General features: G+C 53.3%; 2 protein-coding genes across 5 annotated transcripts in view; one reads left to right on the top strand and one right to left on the bottom strand.

The window, feature by feature from the left end:
* Positions 1-8,648: 8,648 nt before the first annotated feature.
* Positions 8,649-18,002, top strand: LOC140104465 (caveolin-3-like). Its single transcript, XM_072128018.1, has 2 exons — positions 8,649-8,977; positions 17,283-18,002. The coding sequence occupies exons 1-2, from the start codon at positions 8,903-8,905 to the stop codon at positions 17,619-17,621; spliced, it is 414 nt and encodes a 137-aa protein (XP_071984119.1). The 5' UTR covers positions 8,649-8,902; the 3' UTR covers positions 17,622-18,002.
* Positions 18,003-18,147: 145 nt separating this feature from the next.
* The window catches only part of CACNA2D2 (calcium voltage-gated channel auxiliary subunit alpha2delta 2), a 217,657-nt gene continuing 213,996 nt past the window's right edge, over positions 18,148-21,808 (bottom strand). For all 4 annotated transcript variants that reach the window (XM_072128014.1, XM_072128015.1, XM_072128016.1 and 1 more), the window contains 2 exons: positions 21,570-21,652; positions 18,148-19,809 (listed from right to left, as the gene is read on the bottom strand). In XM_072128014.1, coding sequence (XP_071984115.1) covers positions 19,696-19,809; positions 21,570-21,652 — 197 coding nt within the window. In that variant the 3' untranslated portion in view covers positions 18,148-19,695. The remainder of the gene's footprint in view (positions 19,810-21,569; positions 21,653-21,808) is intronic.

Below are 21,808 nucleotides of genomic sequence, written 5' to 3'. Positions count from 1 at the left end.
CTAGGGGTGACTGTCCTATACCATGGCCCCACCATCATCACACCAGCAGGGGGCAGTGTGTCCTCCTATCACTTCTAGGGGTGACTGTCCAATCCCACAGCCCCCACATCATCCCACCAGCAGGGGGCAGTGTGTCCTCCTATCACTGCTAGGGGTGACTGTCCTACACCATGGCCCCCATATCATAACACCAGCAGGGGGCAGTGTGTCTTCATATCACTACTAGGGGTGACTGTCCTATACCATGGCCCCCACATCATCACACCAGCAGGGGGCAGTGTGTCCTCCTATCACTGCTAGGAGTGACTGTCCTATACCATTGCCCCCACATCATCACACCAGCAGGGGGCAGTGTGTCCTCCTATCACTAATAGGGGTGACTGTCCTATACCATGGCCCCACATCATCTCACCAGCAGGGGGTAGTGTGTCCTCCTATCACTGCTAGGGGTGACTGTCCTATGCCATTGCCCCCACATCATCACACCAGCAGGGGGCAGTGTGTCCTCCTATCACTCCTAGGGGTGACTGTCCTATCCCATGGCCCCCACATCATCACACCAGCAGGGGGCAGTGTGTCCTCCTATCACTGCATGGGGTGACTGTCCTATACCATGGCCCCCACATCATCACACCAGCAGGGGGCAGTGTGTCCTCCTATCACTTCTAGGGGTGACTGTCCTATACCATGGCCCCCACATCATCACACCAGCAGGGGGCAGTGTCCTCCTATCACTGCTAGGAGTGACTAACCTATACCACGGCCCCCACATCATCACACCAGTAGGGGGCAGTGTGTCCTACTATCACTACTAGGGGTTACTGTCCTATACCATGGCCCCCACATCATCACACCAGCAAGGGGCAGTGTGTCCTCCTATCACTACTAGGGGTGACTGTCCTATTCCATGGCCCCCCACATCATCACACCAGAAGGGGGCTGCGTGTCCTCCTATCACTGCTAGGGTTGACTGTCCTATAGCATGGCCCCCACATCATCACACCAGCAGGGGGCAGTGTGTCCTCCTATCACTGCTAGGGGTGACTGTCCTATACCATGGACCTACATCATCAAATCAGCAGGGGGCAGTGTGTCCTCCTATCACTTCTAGGGGTGACTGTCCTATACCATGGCCCCCACATCATCACACCAGCAGGGGTCAGTGTGTCCTCCTATCACTTCTAGGGGTGACTGTCCTATACCATGGCCCCCACATCATCACACCAGCAAGGGGCAGTGTGTCCTCCTATCACTTCTAGGGGTGACTGTCCTATTCCATGGCCCCCCACATCATCACACCAGCAGGGGGCTGCGTGTCCTCCTATCACTGCTAGGGGTGACTGTCCTATAGCATGGCCCCCACATCATCACACCAGCAGGGGGCAGTGTGTCCTCCTATCACTGCTAGGGGTGACTGTCCTATACCATGGCCCCCACATCATCACACCAGCAGGGGGCAGTGTGTCCTCCTATCACTTCTAGGGGTGACTGTCCTATACCATGGACCTACATCATCAAATCAGCAGGGGGCAGTGTGTCCTCCTATCACTTCTAGGGGTGACTGTCCTATACCATGGCCCCCACATCATCACACCAGCAGGGGGCAGTGTGTCCTACTATCACTGCTAGGGGTGACTGTCCTACACCATGGCCCCCACATCATCACACCAGCAGGGGGCAGTGTGTCCTCCTATCACTGCATGGGGTGACTGTCCTATACCATGGCCCCCACATCATCACACCAGCAGGGGGCAGTGTGTCCTCCTATCACTTCTAGGGGTGACTGTCCTATACCATGGCCCCCACATCATCACACCAGCAGGGGGCAGTGTCCTCCTATCACTGCTAGGAGTGACTAACCTATACTACGGCCCCCACATCATCACACCAGTAGGGGGCAGTGTGTCCTACTATCACTACTAGGGGTTACTGTCCTATACCATGGCCCCCACATCATCACACCAGCAAGGGGCAGTGTGTCCTCCTATCACTACTAGGGGTGACTGTCCTATTCCATGGCCCCCCACATCATCACACCAGAAGGGGGCTGCGTGTCCTCCTATCACTGCTAGGGTTGACTGTCCTATAGCATGGCCCCCACATCATCACACCAGCAGGGGGCAGTGTGTCCTCCTATCACTGCTAGGGGTGACTGTCCTATACCATGGACCTACATCATCAAATCAGCAGGGGGCAGTGTGTCCTCCTATCACTTCTAGGGGTGACTGTCCTATACCATGGCCCCCACATCATCACACCAGCAAGGGGCAGTGTGTCCTCCTATCACTTCTAGGGGTGACTGTCCTATTCCATGGCCCCCCACATCATCACACCAGCAGGGGGCTGCGTGTCCTCCTATCACTGCTAGGGGTGACTGTCCTATAGCATGGCCCCCACATCATCACACCAGCAGGGGGCAGTGTGTCCTCCTATCACTGCTAGGGGTGACTGTCCTATACCATGGCCCCCACATCATCACACCAGCAGGGGGCAGTGTGTCCTCCTATCACTTCTAGGGGTGACTGTCCTATACCATGGACCTACATCATCAAATCAGCAGGGGGCAGTGTGTCCTCCTATCACTTCTAGGGGTGACTGTCCTATACCATGGCCCCCACATCATCACACCAGCAGGGGGCAGTGTGTCCTACTATCACTGCTAGGGGTGACTGTCCTACACCATGGCCCCCACATCATCACACCAGCAGGGGGCAGTGTGTCCTCCTATCACTGCTAGGGGGTGACTGTCCTATACCATGGCCCCCACATCATCACATCAGCAGGGGGCAGTGTGTCCTCCTATCACTACTAGGGGTGACTGTCCTATACCATGGACCTACATCATCAAATCAGCAGGGGGCAGTGTGTCCTCCTATCACTTCTAGGGGTGACTGTCCAATACCATGGCCCCCACATCATCACACCAGCAGGGGGCAGTGTGTCCTCCTATCACTACTAGGGGTGACTGTCCTACACCATGGCCCCCACATCATCACACCAGCAGGGGGCAGTGTGTCCTCCTATCACTGCTAGGGGTGACTGCCCTATACCATGGCCCCACATCATCACACCAGCAGGGGGCAGTGTGTCCTCCTATCACTACCACGAGTATCTGTCCTATACCATGGCCCCCACATCATCACATCAGCAGGGGGCAGTGTGTCCTCCTCTCACTCTAGGGGCGACTGTCCTATACCATGGTCCCCACATCATCACACCAGCAGGGGGCAGTGTCCTCCTATCACTACCAGAGGTGACTGTCCTATACCATGGCCCCCACATCATCACACCAGCAGGGGGCAGTGTCCCCCTATCACTACTAGGGGTGACTGTCCTATACCATGGTCCCCACATCATCACACCAGCAGGGGGCAGTGTGTCCTCCTATTACTTCTAGGGGTGACTGTCCTATACCATGGCCCCCACATCATCACACCAGCAGGGGGCAGTGTCCCCCTATCACTACTAGGGGTGACTGTCCTATACCATGGTCCCCACATCATCACACCAGCAGGGGGCATTGTGTCCTCCTATCACTTCTAGGGGTGACTGTCCTATACCACGGCCCCCACATCATCACATCAGCAGGGGGCAGTGTGTCCTCCTATCACTTCTAGGGGTGACTGTCCTATACCATGGCCCCCACATCGTCACACCAGCAGGGGGCAGTGTCCTCCTATCACTGCTAGGAGTGACTAACCTATACCACGGCCCCCACATCATCACACCAGTAGGGGGCAGTGTGTCCTACTATCACTACTAGGGGTGACTGTCCTATACCATGGCCCCCACATCATCACACCAGCAAGGGGCAGTGTGTCCTCCTATCACTACTAGGGGTGACTGTCCTATTCCATGGCCCCCCACATCATCACACCAGCAGGGGGCTGCGTGTCCTCCTATCACTGCTAGGGGTGACTGTCCTATAGCATGGCCCCCACATCATCACACCAGCAGGGGGCAGTGTGTCCTCCTATCACTTCTAGGGGTGACTGTCCTATACCATGGCCCCCACATCATCACACCAGCAGGGGGCAGTGTGTCCTCCTATCACTACTAGGGGTGACTGTCCTATACCATGGACCTACATCATCAAATCAGCAGGGGGCAGTGTGTCCTCCTATCACTTCTAGGGGTGACTGTCCTATACTATGGCCCCCACATCATCACACCAGCAGGGGGCAGTGTGTCCTACTATCACTGCTAGGGGTGACTGTCCTATACCATGGCCCCCACATCATCTCACCAGCAGGGGGCAGTGTGTCCTCCTATCACTGCTAGAGGTGACTGTCCTATACCATGGCCCCCACATCATCACACCAGCAGGGGGCAGTGTGTCCTTCTATCACTGCTAGGGGTGACTGTCCTACACCATGGCCCCCACATCATCACACCAGCAGGGGGCAGTGTGTCCTCCTATCACTGCTAGGGGGTGACTGTCCTATACCATGGCCCCACATCATCACACCAGCAGGGGGCAGTGTGTCCTCCTATCACTACCACGGGTGTCTGTCCTATACCATGGCTCCACATCATCACACCAGCAGGGGGCAGTGTGTCCTCCTATCACTCTAGGGGCGACTGTCCTTTACCATGGTCCCCACATCATCACACCAGCAGGGGGCAGTGTCCTCCTATCACTTCTAGAGATGACAGTCCTATCCCATGGCCCCCACATCATCACACCAGCAGGGGGCAGTGTCCTCCTATCACTACTAGAGGTGACTGTCCTATACCATGGCCCCCACATCATCACACCAGCAGGGGGCAGTGTCCCCCTATCACTACTAGGGGTGACTGTCCTATACCATGGTCCCCACATCATCACACCAGCAGGGGGCAGTGTGTCCTCCTATTACTTCTAGGGGTGACTGTCCTATACCATGGCCCCCACATCATCACACCAGCAGGGGGCAGTGTCCCCCTATCACTACTAGGGGTGACTGTCCTATACCATGGTCCCCACATCATCACACCAGCAGGGGGCAGTGTGTCCTCCTATCACTTCTAGGGGTGACTGTCCTATACCATGGCCCCCACATCATCACACCAGCAGGGGGCAGTGTGTCCTCATATCACTGCTAGGGGTGACTGTCCTATACCATGGCCCCCACATCATCACACCAGCAGGGGGCAGTGTGTCCTCCTATCACTGCTAGGGGTGACTGTCCTATACCATGGCATCCATGTCATCACACCAGCAGGGGGCAGTGTGTCCTCCTATCACTTCTAGGGGTGACTGTCCTATACCATGGCCCCCACATCATCTCACCAGCAGGGGGCAGTGTGTCCTCCTATCACTTCTAGGGGTGACTGTCCTATACAATGGCCCCCACATCATCACACCAGCAGGGGGCAGTGTGTCCTCCTATCACTCTATGGGTGACTGTCCTATACCATGGCCCCCACATCATCACACCAGCAGGGGGCAGTGTGTCCTCCTATCACTGCTAGGGGTGACTGTCCTATACCGTGGCCCCACATCATCACACCAGCAGGGGGCAGTGTGTCCTCCTATCACATCTAGGGGTGACTGTCCTATACCATGGCCCCCACATCATCTCACCAGCAGGGGGCAGTGTGTCCTCCTATCACTACTAGGGGTGACTGTCCTATACCATGGCCCCCACATCATCCCACCAGCAGGGGGCAGTGTGTCCTCCTATCACTACTAGGGGTAACTGTCCTATACCATGGCCCCCACATCATCACACCAGCAGGGGGCAGTGTGTCCTCCTATCACTGCTAGGGGTGACTGTCCTATACCATGGCCCCACATCATCACACCAGCAGGGGGCAGTGTGTCCTCCTATCACTTCTAGGGGTGACTGTCCTATACCATGGCCCCACATCATCACACCAGCAGGGGGCAGTGTGTCCTCCTATCACTCCTAGGGGTGACTGTCCTATACCATGACCCCCACATCATCACACCAGCAGGGGGCAGTGTGTCCTCCTATCACTGCTAGGGGTGACTGTCCTATACCATGGCCCCCACATCATCACACCAGCAGGGGGCAGTGTGTCCTCCTATCACTACTAGGGGTGACTGTCCTATACCATGGCCCCACATCATCACACCAGCAGGGGGCAGTGTCCTCCTATCACTGCTAGGGGTGACTATCCTATACCATGGCCCCACATCATCACACCAGCAGGGGGCAGTGTCCTCCTATCACAGCTAGGGGTGACTGTCCTATATCATGGCCCCCACATCATCACACATGCAGGGGGCAGTTTGTCCTCCTATCACTCCTAGGGGTGACTGTCCTATACCATGGCCCCCACATCATCACACCAGCAGGGGGCAGTGTGTCCTCCTATCACTGCTTGGGGTGACTGTCCTATACCATGGCCCCCACATCATCACACCAGCAGGGGGCAGTGTGTCCTCATATCACTGCTAGGGGTGACTGTCCTATACCATGGCCCCCACATCATCACACCAGCAGGGGGCAGTGTGTCCTCCTATCACTGCTAGGGGTGACTGTCCTATACCATGGCATCCATGTCATCACACCAGCAGGGGGCAGTGTGTCCTCCTATCACTTCTAGGGGTGACTGTCCTATACCATGGCCCCCACATCATCTCACCAGCAGGGGGCAGTGTGTCCTCCTATCACTTCTAGGGGTGACTGTCCTATACAATGGCCCCCACATCATCACACCAGCAGGGGGCAGTGTGTCCTCCTATCACTCTATGGGTGACTGTCCTATACCATGGCCCCCACATCATCACACCAGCAGGGGGCAGTGTGTCCTCCTATCACTGCTAGGGGTGACTGTCCTATACCGTGGCCCCACATCATCACACCAGCAGGGGGCAGTGTGTCCTCCTATCACATCTAGGGGTGACTGTCCTATACCATGGCCCCCACATCATCTCACCAGCAGGGGGCAGTGTGTCCTCCTATCACTACTAGGGGTGACTGTCCTATACCATGGCCCCCACATCATCCCACCAGCAGGGGGCAGTGTGTCCTCCTATCACTACTAGGGGTAACTGTCCTATACCATGGCCCCCACATCATCACACCAGCAGGGGGCAGTGTGTCCTCCTATCACTGCTAGGGGTGACTGTCCTATACCATGGCCCCACATCATCACACCAGCAGGGGGCAGTGTGTCCTCCTATCACTTCTAGGGGTGACTGTCCTATACCATGGCCCCACATCATCACACCAGCAGGGGGCAGTGTGTCCTCCTATCACTCCTAGGGGTGACTGTCCTATACCATGACCCCCACATCATCACACCAGCAGGGGGCAGTGTGTCCTCCTATCACTGCTAGGGGTGACTGTCCTATACCATGGCCCCCACATCATCACACCAGCAGGGGGCAGTGTGTCCTCCTATCACTACTAGGGGTGACTGTCCTATACCATGGCCCCACATCATCACACCAGCAGGGGGCAGTGTCCTCCTATCACTGCTAGGGGTGACTATCCTATACCATGGCCCCACATCATCACACCAGCAGGGGGCAGTGTCCTCCTATCACAGCTAGGGGTGACTGTCCTATATCATGGCCCCCACATCATCACACCAGCAGGGGGCAGTTTGTCCTCCTATCACTCCTAGGGGTGACTGTCCTATACCATGGCCCCCACATCATCACACCAGCAGGGGGCAGTGTGTCCTCCTATCACTGCTTGGGGTGACTGTCCTATACCATGGCCCCACATCATCTCACCAGCAGGGGGCAGTGTGTCCTCCTATCACTGCTAGGGGTGACTGTCCTATACCATGGCACCCACATCATCACACCAGCAGGGGGCAGTGTGTCCTCCTATCACTGCTAGGGGTGACTGTCCTATACCATGGCCACCACATCATCACACCAGCAGGGGGCTGCGTGTCCTCCTATCACTACTAGGGGTGACTGTCCTATACCATAGCCCCCACATCATCACACCAGCAGGGGGCAGTGTGTCCTCCTATCACTGCTAGGGGTGACTGTCCTATACCATGGCCACCACATCATCACACCAGCAGGGGGCAATGTGTCCTCCTATCACTGCTAGGGGTGACTATCCTATACCATGGCCCCACATCATCACACCAGCAGGGGGCAGTGTCCTCCTATCACAGCTAGGGGTGACTGTCCTATACCATGGCCCCCACATCATCACACCAGCAGGGGGCAGTGTGTCCTCCTATCACTGCTAGGGGTGACTGTCCTATACCATGGCCCCACATCATCACACCAGCAGGGGGCAGTGTGTCCTCCTATCACTCCTAGGGGTGACTGTCCTATACCATGACCCCCACATCATCACACCAGCAGGGGGCAGTGTGTCCTCCTATCACTGCTAGGGGTGACTGTCCTATACCATGGCCCCCACATCATCACACCAGCAGGGGGCAGTGTGTCCTCCTATCACTACTAGGGGTGACTGTCCTATACCATGGCCCCCACATCATCACACCAGCAGGGGGCAGTGTGTCCTCCTATCACTACTAGGGGTGACTGTCCTATACCATGGCCCCACATCATCACACCAGCAGGGGGCAGTGTCCTCCTATCACTGCTAGGGGTGACTATCCTATACCATGGCCCCACATCATCACACCAGCAGGGGGCAGTGTGTCCTCCTATCACTCTTAGGGTGTCGGTTCTTGTCTCTCTTCATTCCTGTGTAATGTTGGACGTTGCAGTTTCCGGTGTCTGGTAATTGCTGCCTCCATAATGCGAGGACAATGCAGCGACTCCCATCATCCTCAGCGACTCCCATCATCCTCAGCAGGCGGCTCGGGACGCACAAGGACAATGGTTGTCAGGACAGTGGAGGAGAGTTACCCCCGGGGGCAGGAGGCGCTGAGATGTTTGATGCTCTTCCCCATGGAGACCAGGAGAGCGGCGCTATAAGAGGGGGAGCTGGACAGCAGACAGTCACCCACCATGGCCCCTCCCAGCGAGCCCCGCCCCCTGGACATGGAGCACCGGGACCCCAACAACCTGAACCAGCACATCCAGGTGAGTCCTCCTGCTCTGCTGCCTGTCAGCGAATAGACACAATGTTATATCATGTGTGTGATAACACCGCCAGGGACTAAAGGTACTGCACCCCACGTGGTGACAGTATATACACGCTATAGAGCAGTGATGGCGAACCTTTTAGGGACCGAGTGCCCAAACTACAACCAGGTCCCACTTATTTACCCTGATGTGCCATTTTAAGCAGTAACTTATTGCTCCCTGCTCTTCCACTTCTTTAATTGTATCGGCCCCTGAAGCCACCAATACAGTTGAACGAAGGAGGGCGAATTCAGCCATCATTGTAGCTTCTCTCCAGGGTCTCTCTGTTTAGGAAGAACGGTGGGTCCAGCAGGAGGACCACAAAGATAATGCCCTTCTCACTTTTGAAGCAGTTCCAAACAGTCAATGAAGTGTCGCTGTAAAATAGTCATAAGTTGCCTAGGACTGCAGGAAGATTTGGTGGATTTGGTCCTGTTTGTTGAACTCTGTCCTGGGATGATGGCCTGAGTGCCCACAGAAAGGGCTCTGAGTGCCACCTCTGGCACCAGTGCCATAGGTTCGCCATAACTGCTATAGGGTCACTACATGCGGTATTATATAGAGGCTGGTGTTGTGTAGACGCTATACGGGGCTGTTATATAGAGGCAGGTGTTGTGTAGACGCTATACGGGGCTATTATATAGAGGCAGGTGTTGTGTATACGCTATACGGGGCTATTATATAGAGGCCGGTGTTGTGTAGACGCTATACGGGGCTGTTATATAGAGGCCGGTGTTGTGTAGACGCTATACGGGGCTGTTATATAGAGGCAGGTGTTGTGTAGACGCTATACGGGGCTATTATATAGAGGCAGGTGTTGTGTATACGCTATACGGGGCTATTATATAGAGGCCGGGGTTGTGTATACGCTATACGGGGCTGTTATATAGAGGCAGGTGTTGTGTAGACGCTATACGGGGCTGTTATATAGAGGCCGGGGTTGTGTATACGCTATACGGGGCTGTTATATAGAGGCAGGTGTTGTGTAGACGCTATACGGGGCTGTTATATAGAGGCCGGTGTTGTGTATACGCTATACGGGGCTGTTATATAGAGGCAGGTGTTGTGTAGACGCTATACGGGGCTGTTATATAGAAGCCGGGGTTGTGTAGACGCTATACGGGGCTGTTATATAGAGGCAGGTGTTGTGTAGACGCTATACGGGGCTGTTATATAGAGGCAGGTGTTGTGTAGACGCTATACGGGGCTATTATATAGAGGCAGGTGTTGTGTATACGCTATACGGGGCTATTATATAGAGGCCGGGGTTGTGTATACGCTATACGGGGCTGTTATATAGAGGCAGGTGTTGTGTAGACGCTATACGGGGCTGTTATATAGAGGCCGGGGTTGTGTATACGCTATACGGGGCTGTTATATAGAGGCAGGTGTTGTGTAGACGCTATACGGGGCTGTTATATAGAGGCCGGTGTTGTGTATACGCTATACGGGGCTGTTATATAGAGGCAGGTGTTGTGTAGACGCTATACGGGGCTGTTATATAGAAGCCGGGGTTGTGTAGACGCTATACGGGGCTGTTATATAGAGGCAGGTGTTGTGTAGACGCTATACGGGGCTGTTATATAGAGGCAGGTGTTGTGTAGACGCTATACGGGGCTATTATATAGAGGCAGGTGTTGTGTATACGCTATACGGGGCTATTATATAGAGGCCGGGGTTGTGTATACGCTATACGGGGCTGTTATATAGAGGCAGGTGTTGTGTAGACGCTATACGGGGCTGTTATATAGAGGCCGGGGTTGTGTATACGCTATACGGGGCTGTTATATAGAGGCAGGTGTTGTGTAGACGCTATACGGGGCTGTTATATAGAGGCCGGTGTTGTGTATACGCTATACGGGGCTGTTATATAGAGGCAGGTGTTGTGTAGACGCTATACGGGGCTGTTATATAGAAGCCGGGGTTGTGTAGACGCTATACGGGGCTGTTATATAGAGGCAGGTGTTGTGTAGACGCTATACGGGGCTGTTATATAGAGGCAGGTGTTGTGTAGACGCTATACGGGGCTATTATATAGAGGCAGGTGTTGTGTATACGCTATACGGGGCTATTATATAGAGGCCGGGGTTGTGTATACGCTATACGGGGCTGTTATATAGAGGCAGGTGTTGTGTAGACGCTATACGGGGCTGTTATATAGAGGCCGGGGTTGTGTATACGCTATACGGGGCTGTTATATAGAGGCAGGTGTTGTGTAGACGCTATACGGGGCTGTTATATAGAGGCCGGTGTTGTGTATACGCTATACGGGGCTGTTATATAGAGGCAGGTGTTGTGTAGACGCTATACGGGGCTGTTATATAGAAGCCGGGGTTGTGTAGACGCTATACGGGGCTGTTATATAGAGGCCGGGGTTGTGTAGACGCTATACGGGGCTGTTATATAGAAGCAGGTGTTGTGTAGACGCTATACGGGGCTGTTATATAGAGGCAGGTGTTGTGTAGACGCTATACGGGGCTATTATATAGAGGCAGGTGTTGTGTATACGCTATACGGGGCTATTATATAGAGGCCGGGGTTGTGTATACGCTATACGGGGCTGTTATATAGAGGCAGGTGTTGTGTAGACGCTATACGGGGCTGTTATATAGAGGCCGGGGTTGTGTATACGCTATACGGGGCTGTTATATAGAGGCAGGTGTTGTGTAGACGCTATACGGGGCTGTTATATAGAGGCCGGTGTTGTGTATACGCTATACGGGGCTGTTATATAGAGGCAGGTGTTGTGTAGACGCTATACGGGGCTGTTATATAGAAGCCGGGGTTGTGTAGACGCTATACGGGGCTGTTATATAGAAGCCGGGGTTGTGTATACGCTATACGGGGCTGTTATATAGAGGCAGGTGTTGTGTAGACGCTATACGGGGCTGTTATATAGAGGCAGGTGTTGTGTAGACGCTATACGGGGCTGTTATATAGAGGCAGGTGTTGTGTAGACGCTATACGGGGCTGTTATATAGAGGCAGGTGTTGTGTAGACGCTATACGGGGCTGTTATATAGAGGCAGGTGTTGTGTAGACGCTATACGGGGCTGTTATATAGAGGCCGGTGTTGTGTATACGCTATACGGGGCTATTATATAGAGGCAGGTGTTGTGTAGACGCTATACGGGGCTATTATATAGAGGCAGGTGTTGTGTAGACGCTATACGGGGCTGTTATATAGAGGCAGGTGTTGTGTATACGCTATACGGGGCTATTATATAGAGGCCGGTGTTATGTATACGCTATACGGGGCTATTATATAGAGGCCGGTGTTATGTATACGCTATACGGGGCTATTATATAGAGGCCGGTGTTATGTATACGCTATACGGGGCTATTATATAGAGGCCGGTGTTATGTATACGCTATACGGGGCTGTTATATAGAGGCCGGTGTTGTGTAGACGCTATACGGGGCTGTTATATAGAGGCCGGTGTTGTGTATACGCTATACGGGGCTATTATATAGAGGCCGGTGTTGTGTATACGCTATACGGGGCTATTATATAGAGGCCGGTGTTATGTATACGCTATACGGGGCTATTATATAGAGGCCGGGGTTGTGTATACGCTATACGGGGCTGTTATATAGAGGCCGGGGTTGTGTATACGCTATACGGGGCTGTTATATAGAGGCCGGTGTTGTGTAGACGCTATAAGGGGCTATTATATAGAGGCCGGTGTTGTGTATACGCTATACGGGGCTGTTATATAGAGGCCGGTGTTGTGTATACGCTATACGGGGCTGTTATATAGAGGCCGGTGTTGTGTAGACGCTATACGGGGCTGTTATATAGAGGCCGGTGTTGTGTATACGCTATACGGGGCTGTTATATAGAAGCAGGTGTTGTGTAGACGCTATACGGGGCTGTTATATAGAGGCCGGTGTTGTGTATACGCTATACGGGGCTGTTATATAGAGGCAGGTGTTGTGTAGACGCTATACGGGGCTGTTATATAGAGGCCGGTGTTGTGTAGACGCTATACGGGGCTGTTATATAGAGGCCGGTGTTGTGTAGACGCTATACGGGGCTGTTATATAGAGGCCGGTGTTGTGTAGACGCTATACGGGGCTGTTATATAGAGGCCGGTGTTGTGTATACGCTATACGGGGCTGTTATATAGAGGCAGGTGTTGTGTAGACGCTATACGGGGCTGTTATATAGAGGCAGGTGTTGTGTAGACGCTATACGGGGCTGTTATATAGAGGCAGGTGTTGTGTAGACGCTATACGGGGCTGTTATATAGAGGCCGGTGTTGTGTATACGCTATACGGGGCTATTATATAGAGGCCGGTGTTATGTATACGCTATACGGGGCTATTATATAGAGGCCGGGGTTGTGTATACGCTATACGGGGCTTTTATATAGAGGCCGGTGTTGTGTATACGCTATACGGGGCTGTTATATAGAGGCAGGTGTTGTGTAGACGCTATACGGGGCTGTTATATAGAGGCCGGTGTTGTGTAGACGCTATACGGGGCTGTTATATAGAGGCAGGTGTTGTGTAGACGCTATACGGGGCTGTTATATAGAAGCAGGTGTTGTGTAGACGCTATACGGGGCTATTATATAGAGGCCGGTGTTGTGTAGACGCTATACGGGGCTGTTATATAGAAGCAGGTGTTGTGTAGACGCTATACGGGGCTGTTATATAGAGGCCGGTGTTGTGTATACGCTATACGGGGCTGTTATATAGAGGCAGGTGTTGTGTAGACGCTATACGGGGCTGTTATATAGAAGCAGGTGTTGTGTAGACGCTATACGGGGCTGTTATATAGAGGCAGGTGTTGTGTAGACGCTATACGGGGCTGTTATATAGAGGCCGGGGTTGTGTATACGCTATACGGGGCTGTTATATAGAGGCAGGTGTTGTGTAGACGCTATACGGGGCTGTTATATAGAGGCCGGTGTTGTGTAGACGCTATACGGGGCTGTTATATAGAGGCCGGTGTTGTGTATACGCTATACGGGGCTGTTATATAGAGGCAGGTGTTGTGTAGACGCTATACGGGGCTATTATATAGAGGCCGGTGTTGTGTATACGCTATACGGGGCTGTTATATAGAGGCAGGTGTTGTGTAGACGCTATACGGGGCTATTATATAGAGGCCGGTGTTGTGTAGACGCTATACGGGGCTGTTATATAGAGGCAGGTGTTGTGTAGACGCTATACGGGGCTGTTATATAGAGGCAGGTGTTGTGTAGACGCTATACGGGGCTATTATATAGAGGCCGGGGTTGTGTAGACGCTATACGGGGCTGTTATATAGAGGCCGGTGTTGTGTATACGCTATACGGGGCTGTTATATAGAGGCAGGTGTTGTGTAGACGCTATACGGGGCTGTTATATAGAGGCCGGTGTTGTTTATACGCTATACGGGGCTGTTATATAGAGGCCGGGGTTGTGTAGACGCTATACGGGGCTGTTATATAGAGGCAGGTGTTGTGTATACGCTATACGGGGCTGTTATATAGAGGCCGGGGTTGTGTAGACGCTATACGGGGCTGTTATATAGAGGCCGGTGTTATGTATACGCTATACGGGGCTATTATATAGAGGCCGGGGTTGTGTAGATGCTATACGGGGCTGTTATATAGAGGCAGGTGTTGTGTATACGCTATACGGGGCTGTTATATAGAGGCCGGGGTTGTGTATACGCTATACGGGGCTGTTATATAGAGGCCGGTGTTGTGTATACGCTATACGGGGCTGTTATATAGAGGCCGGGGTTGTGTAGACGCTATACGGGGCTATTATATAGAGGCCGGGGTTGTGTAGACGCTATACGGGGCTATTATATAGAGGCCGGGGTTGTGTATACGCTATACGGGGCTATTATATAGAGGCCGGGGTTGTGTATACGCTATACGGGGCTGTTATATAGAGGCCGGGGTTGTGTATACGCTATACGGGGCTGTTATATAGAGGCCGGTGTTGTGTAGACGCTATACGGGGCTATTATATAGAGGCCGGGGTTGTGTATACGCTATACGGGGCTATTATATAGAGGCCGGGGTTGTGTATACGCTATACGGGGCTGTTATATAGAGGCCGGTGTTGTGTATACGCTATACGGGGCTATTATATAGAGGCCGGGGTTGTGTAGACGCTATACGGGGCTATTATATAGAGGCCGGGGTTATGTATACGCTATACGGGGCTGTTATATAGAGGCCGGTGTTGTGTAGACGCTATACGGGGCTGTTATATAGAGGCCGGGGTTATGTATACGCTATACGGGGCTGTTATATAGAGGCCGGGGTTGTGTATACGCTATACGGGGCTGTTATATAGAGGCCGGGGTTGTGTATACGCTATACGGGGCTGTTATATAGAGGCAGGTGTTGTGTATACGCTATACGGGGCTGTTATATAGAGGCAGGTGTTGTGTATACGCTATACGGGGCTATTATATAGAAGCCGGTGTTGTGTATACGCTATACGGGGCTGTTATATAGAGGCCGGGGTTGTGTATACGCTATACGGGGCTGTTATATAGAGGCAGGTGTTGTGTATACGCTATACGGGGCTGTTATATAGAGGCAGGTGTTGTGTAGACGCTATACGGGGCTGTTATATAGAGGCCGGGGTTGTGTAGACGCTATACGGGGCTGTTATATAGAGGCAGGTGTTGTGTAGACGCTATACGGGGCTGTTATATAGAGGCCGGGGTTGTGTAGACGCTATACGGGGCTGTTATATAGAGGCAGGTGTTGTGTAGACGCTATACGGGGCTGTTATATAGAGGCAGGTGTTGTGTAGACGCTATACGGGGCTGTTATATAGAGGCCGGGGTTATGTATACGCTATACGGGGCTGTTATATAGAGGCAGGGTTATGTATACGCTATACGGGGCTGTTATATAGAGGCCGGTGTTGTGTAGACGCTATACGGGGCTGTTATATAGAGGCAGGTGTTGTGTAGACGCTATACGGGGCTGTTATATAGAGGCCGGTGTTGTTTATACGCTATACGGGGCTGTTATATAGAGGCCGGGGTTGTGTAGACGCTATACGGGGCTGTTATATAGAGGCAGGTGTTGTGTATACGCTATACGGGGCTGTTATATAGAGGCCGGGGTTGTGTAGACGCTATACGGGGCTGTTATATAGAGGCCGGTGTTATGTATACGCTATACGGGGCTATTATATAGAGGCCGGGGTTGTGTAGATGCTATACGGGGCTGTTATATAGAGGCAGGTGTTGTGTAGACGCTATACGGGGCTGTTATATAGAGGCAGGTGTTGTGTAGACGCTATACGGGGCTGTTATATAGAGGCAGGTGTTGTGTAGACGCTATACGGGGCTGTTATATAGAGGCCGGTGTTGTGTAGACGCTATACGGGGCTGTTATATAGAGGCCGGTGTTGTGTAGACGCTATACGGGGCTGTTATATAGAGGCCGGGGTTGTGTATACGCTATACGGGGCTGTTATATAGAGGCCGGGGTTGTGTAGACGCTATACGGGGCTGTTATATAGAGGCAGGTGTTGTGTAGACGCTATACGGGGCTGTTATATAGAGGCAGGTGTTGTGTAGACGCTATACGGGGCTGTTATATAGAGGCCGGGGTTATGTATACGCTATACGGGGCTGTTATATAGAGGCCGGTGTTGTGTAGACGCTATACGGGGCTGTTATATAGAGGCAGGTGTTGTGTAGTAGCTATACGGGGCTGTTATATAGAGGCCGGGGTTATGTATACGCTATACGGGGCTGTTATATAGAGGCCGGTGTTGTGTAGACGCTATACGGGGCTGTTATATAGAGGCAGGTGTTGTGTAGACGCTATACGGGGCTGTTATATAGAGGCAGGTGTTGTGTAGACGCTATACGGGGCTATTATATAGAGGCCGGGGTTATGTATACGCTATACGGGGCTGTTATATAGAGGCCGGGGTTATGTATACGCTATACGGGGCTGTTATATAGAGGCCGGTGTTGTGTAGACGCTATACGGGGCTGTTATATAGAGGCCGGGGTTATGTATACGCTATACGGGGCTGTTATATAGAGGCCGGGGTTATGTATACGCTATACGGGGCTGTTATATAGAGGCCGGGGTTATGTATACGCTATACGGGGCTGTTATATAGAGGCAGGTGTTGTGTAGACGCTATACGGGGCTGTTATATAGAGGCAGGTGTTGTGTAGACGCTATACGGGATCATATATATAATACTACACAGTAACATATGGACACTGTATGGGGGGTCACATGATGTATAATGCGCCTCCTGTGTGTCTCCTCCAGGTCCTGTATGAAGACGCGTTTGGGGAGCCGGAGGGGTCTCACAGCATCCCGGGGGTGTGGGGGATGTCCTACAAGACGTTTGGGGGGGTGAAGCACTGCTGTTACATTGTGCTGTCGGTGCTGTGCGGGTGCCCGCTGGCCTTCTGCTGGGCGCTGGACTTCGCCTGCGTGCAGTGCTGCCACATCTGGTGCATCGGACCCTGTATAAAGATGTGGAACATGAACTTCTCCTGCCTCAAGCTGTTCTGGAGCAGCTGCGTCCACTGCATGTGTGACCCGTGCTTCGAGGCGTGCGGCCTGTGCTTCAGCTACATCCGGGTGCAGAACAAGAACGGATAACAGCGCGGCCAATCAGCAGCGCCACAGCTCCGAGCCCCGCCCAGGAGGAGCACAGCATCCACCTCATACCTCCAAGCCCCACCCATGAGGAGCACAGCACCCGAGCCATACCTCCAAGCCCCACCCATGAGGAGCACAGCACCTGAGCCATACCTCCAAGCCCCACCCATGAGGAGTCCAGATCCACAGTTCACCTCTTAGCTCCACCCATGAAGAGCACAGGATCTGCATCACCCATCTCTGCAGCTGTACATATTTTAGCCCCTAATAGAGGACAGTCATTACTCCATCGCCCCTGCGTGGCAGGATTGAGCTGCCCCTAGCATATTTCCCCCACCTCTGGGCCCCGGCCCCCGATCACCTATGGTAATAAATTTCACCTCAATCGTGTTCCGCTTCTGCTTTCTTCATGGTGCAGGGACAGGAGGAGTTATCATAGGGACGGGGCTGCTGTCATATAGAGAAGTGACCAGAGGGGTTGTCATAGGGCCCCTGAGCGCGGCAGGAATGAGGGCGGAGTCTGCGCTGAAGTGAAAATATGCACATTATTTATTAACTGAGTTTTGTAATAAACCATTTGAAAATATTTTACAGAATCACCACGAACCGTACAAAGGTCCCGCCCCCGCGGAGCTGCTCCTGTACAATAAAGAAATAAACTCTGCTCCAGTCACCAACCACAAAGGGGGAGGAGGCGCCGCACACCCCTATATATAGTATTTATAGATATTTATACCTATGTATAGCCCGGCGCACACATCCCCCGAAACAAAGGTCCAAACACACAGCGAAGCGACGAGCAAAGAGAATGACCCCCCCGACCTGTGGCGTCTCTGGCAGAATGGGGGCTCACCCCTCCCCCCCATTGTGGCTGCGGGAGGGGGAGGGGCAGCACTGGAGGTGATGACATGAGAATGGTAATGATAGACCCCGCCCCCATTGTAGATGGAGACACACAACTTTCCTGGACTCCTAATGGGCGGGATGAGAGGACATTCGGGAATCTGGGAAAGCTGGGTGTCGCTCAGCCCTCTCCCTCCCAGATCGTCCTCAGTTTTTCTGAACCTCCCACCTGACAATCTCGCTGAAGGAGTCGGGGAAAGTTGGGTGATAATGGGGTCCCCCGTGTAATGCTGCATCGGCAGGGGGAGGCGCCTCGTTCTCTGATTAATACTGGATTGCTCAGGGCTTAAGGGCGGGGCTGGACTGAGGCCCCTCCCCTTGTGCTCTGATTGGTTGTGTGTGCGGTTTTTGGGGGGCCGCGCCCCCTGTGCTTGTGAGATGATTGTGCTCTGTCCTGGGAGGATCACAGCTGACACTAAGTATTTTAGCTTCTGCGGGGGCGGAGCTCTGAGATGGACCACCCCCGCGGGGCGTACAGTCTGCATAGCACTAACGTGTTGGGGAAGCGACAAATCACAAACCTGATTCTTTGGTGCAATAATCGTACAAGGGGGAGGGGTCATCAAAACGCAGGGGGTGGAGGTGGAGGGAAGGCGGAGCTTTGGCACTTATTAGGCAGCAGAACCGTGAAAGTAGGGAGGGGCACAAACCATCCAGAAAAAAAGAGGCAAAACGCTCGGCCAGACAAAGGGGCGGCCTGAAGACGTGGGCCGCCGCCCCCTAGGTCTGGAGGACCCTCCCCCATGACATAAACTCCTCCCCCTTTATATATGACAATGATATGAAAAGACGAGCAAGGCCGTGACATCACCACCAGGGACAGCTATGACATCATCACGAGGAGGTGTGGCTCGTTCCGCTGACCCCGTGACCCCCACAACTTATAAGACAGATATTCAGGTGAACAGACAGTAACCATGGAGACGGATGAACAGGAAACAGGAAGTCCTGAAGCAGCCATGGCTCCTCCCACTTGCCCCCTTGTCGGTTGCCATGGTAACTCCTGGTGACACTAGAAACGTCTCCTTGTCGCCATAAAATCATCCAAATCAAGTGGTGGTTGTCGTGGAAACTCGGCCCAACGCAAAGACGGGCGCTCGCCTGTTTGTCATGGTAACCACGTCACTAAACAAGAAGTGGCCTCAGGAAGGAGGGAAGAGGCGGGGCTTATCTAGAGGCCCCGCCCCACAGAGGACGAGGTGCAACCGCCCACGAGGAGCAGGAATGACAGCAAGAGCCACGACGGCCGGAACATGGAGCCCCGCCCACAGTCTGAGGTGTCCTCCTACAAGAGAGAAGAGGTGGAGTCAGGGGGGAGGAGTCAGGGTGTCATGTGGCGCAGAGGGACAGGTGTAGCAGAGCCGAGTGTGTAACAGAGGGACAGGTGCAGCAGAGCCGAGTGTATAACAGAGGGACAGGTGCAGCAGAGCCGAGTGTATAACAGAGGGACAGGTGCAGCAGAGCCGAGTGTGTAACAGAGGGACAGGTGCAGCAGAGCCGAGTGTGTAACAGAGGGACAGGTGCAGCAGAGCCGAGTGTGTAACAGAGGGACAGGTGCAGCAGAGCTGAGTGTATAACAGAGGGACAGGTGCAGCAGAGCCGAGTGTATAACAGAGGGACAGGTGTAGCAGAGCCGAGTGTATAACAGAGGGACAGGTGTAGCAGAGCCGAGTGTGTAACAGAGGGACAGGTGCAGCAGAGCTGAGTGTATAACAGAGGGACAGGTGCAGCAGAGCCGAGTGTATAACAGAGGGACAGGTGCAGCAGAGCCGAGTGTATAACAGAGGGACAGGTGCAGCAGAGCCGAGTGTATAACAGAGGGACAGGTGCAGCAGAGCCGAGTGTATAACAGAGGGACAGGTGTAGCAGAGCCGAGTGTATAACAGAGGGACAGGTGCAGCAGAGCCGAGTGTATAACAGAGGGACAGGTGTAGCAGAGCCGAGTGTATAACAGAGGGACAGGTGCAGCAGAGCCGAGTGTGTAACAGAGGGACAGGTGCAGCAGAGCTGAGTGTATAACAGAGGGACAGGTGCAGCAGAGCCGAGTGTGTAACAGAGGGACAGGTGTAGCAGAGCTGAGTGTATAACAGAGGGACAGGTGCAGCAGAGCTGAGTGTATAACAGAGGGACAGGTGCAGCAGAGCCGAGTGTATAACAGAGGGACAGGTGTAGCAGAGCCGAGTGTATAACAGAGGGACAGGTGCAGCAGAGCCGAGTGTGTAACAGAGGGACAGGTGTAGCAGAGCTGAGTGTATAACAGAGGGACAGGTGCAGCAGAGCCGAGTGTGTAACAGAGGGACAGGTGTAGCAGAGCTGAGTGTATAACAGAGGGACAGGTGCAGCAGAGCTGAGTGTATAACAGAGGGACAGGTGTAGCAGAGCTGAGTGTATAACAGAGGGACAGGTGTAGCAGAGCTGTGTGTATAACAGAGGGACAGGTGCAGCAGAGCCGAGTGTGTAACAGAGGGACAGGTGTAGCAGAGCTGAGTGTATAACAGAGGGACAGGTGCAGCAGAGCTGAGTGTATAACAGAGGGACAGGTGTAGCAGAGCTGAGTGTATAACAGAGGGACAGGTGTAGCAGAGCCGAGTGTATAACAGAGGGACAGGTATAGCAGAGCCGAGTGTATAACAGAGGGACAGGTGTAGCAGAGCTGAGTGTGTAACAGAGGGGCAGGTGCAGCAGAGCCGAGTGTATAACAGAGGGACAGGTGCAGCAGAGCTGAGTGTATAACAGAGGGACAGGTGCAGCAGAGCTGAGTGTATAACAGAGGGACAGGTGTAGCAGAGCTGAGTGTATAACAGAGGGACAGGTGTAGCAGAGCCGAGTGTGTGACAGAGGGACAGGTGTAGCAGAGCTGAGTGTATAACAGAGGGACAGGTGTAGCAGAGCTGAGTGTATAACAGAGGGACAGGTGTAGCAGAGCTGAGTGTATAACAGAGGGACAGGTGTAGCAGAGCTGAGTGTGGCATATCACATGGGACTGCAGGCTATGACCAGGCCGCCACCACCTCTGCTACATCTGTGATACAGTGTAATCCGTACCATAGGGTTGTAGTCAAAGCAAACATGGGGTCCTTTCCGATACCGGGGCATCTGCACCAGCTCACACTGCTCCGGACCCTCAGCTGTGACCAGGAGTTAAGCGCCATATAAAATGATAAAACAAGATAGATCTGCTCCAGGGAAAGCTGGGTCACCCCTCCCCCGCCCAGTGCACATCAGTCACAGGAGAAGTTCTAGAACTTTCTAAGCCTTTCTGCTTCTGGAGCCCGGAGTCATGG

This window comes from Engystomops pustulosus, chromosome 10 (genome assembly GCF_040894005.1).
Source record: "Engystomops pustulosus chromosome 10, aEngPut4.maternal, whole genome shotgun sequence".
Lineage (NCBI taxonomy): Eukaryota > Metazoa > Chordata > Amphibia > Anura > Leptodactylidae > Engystomops > Engystomops pustulosus.
The sequence above is the reverse complement of the archived record's forward strand: the minus strand, read 5'-3'. Positions and strand labels throughout refer to the sequence as shown.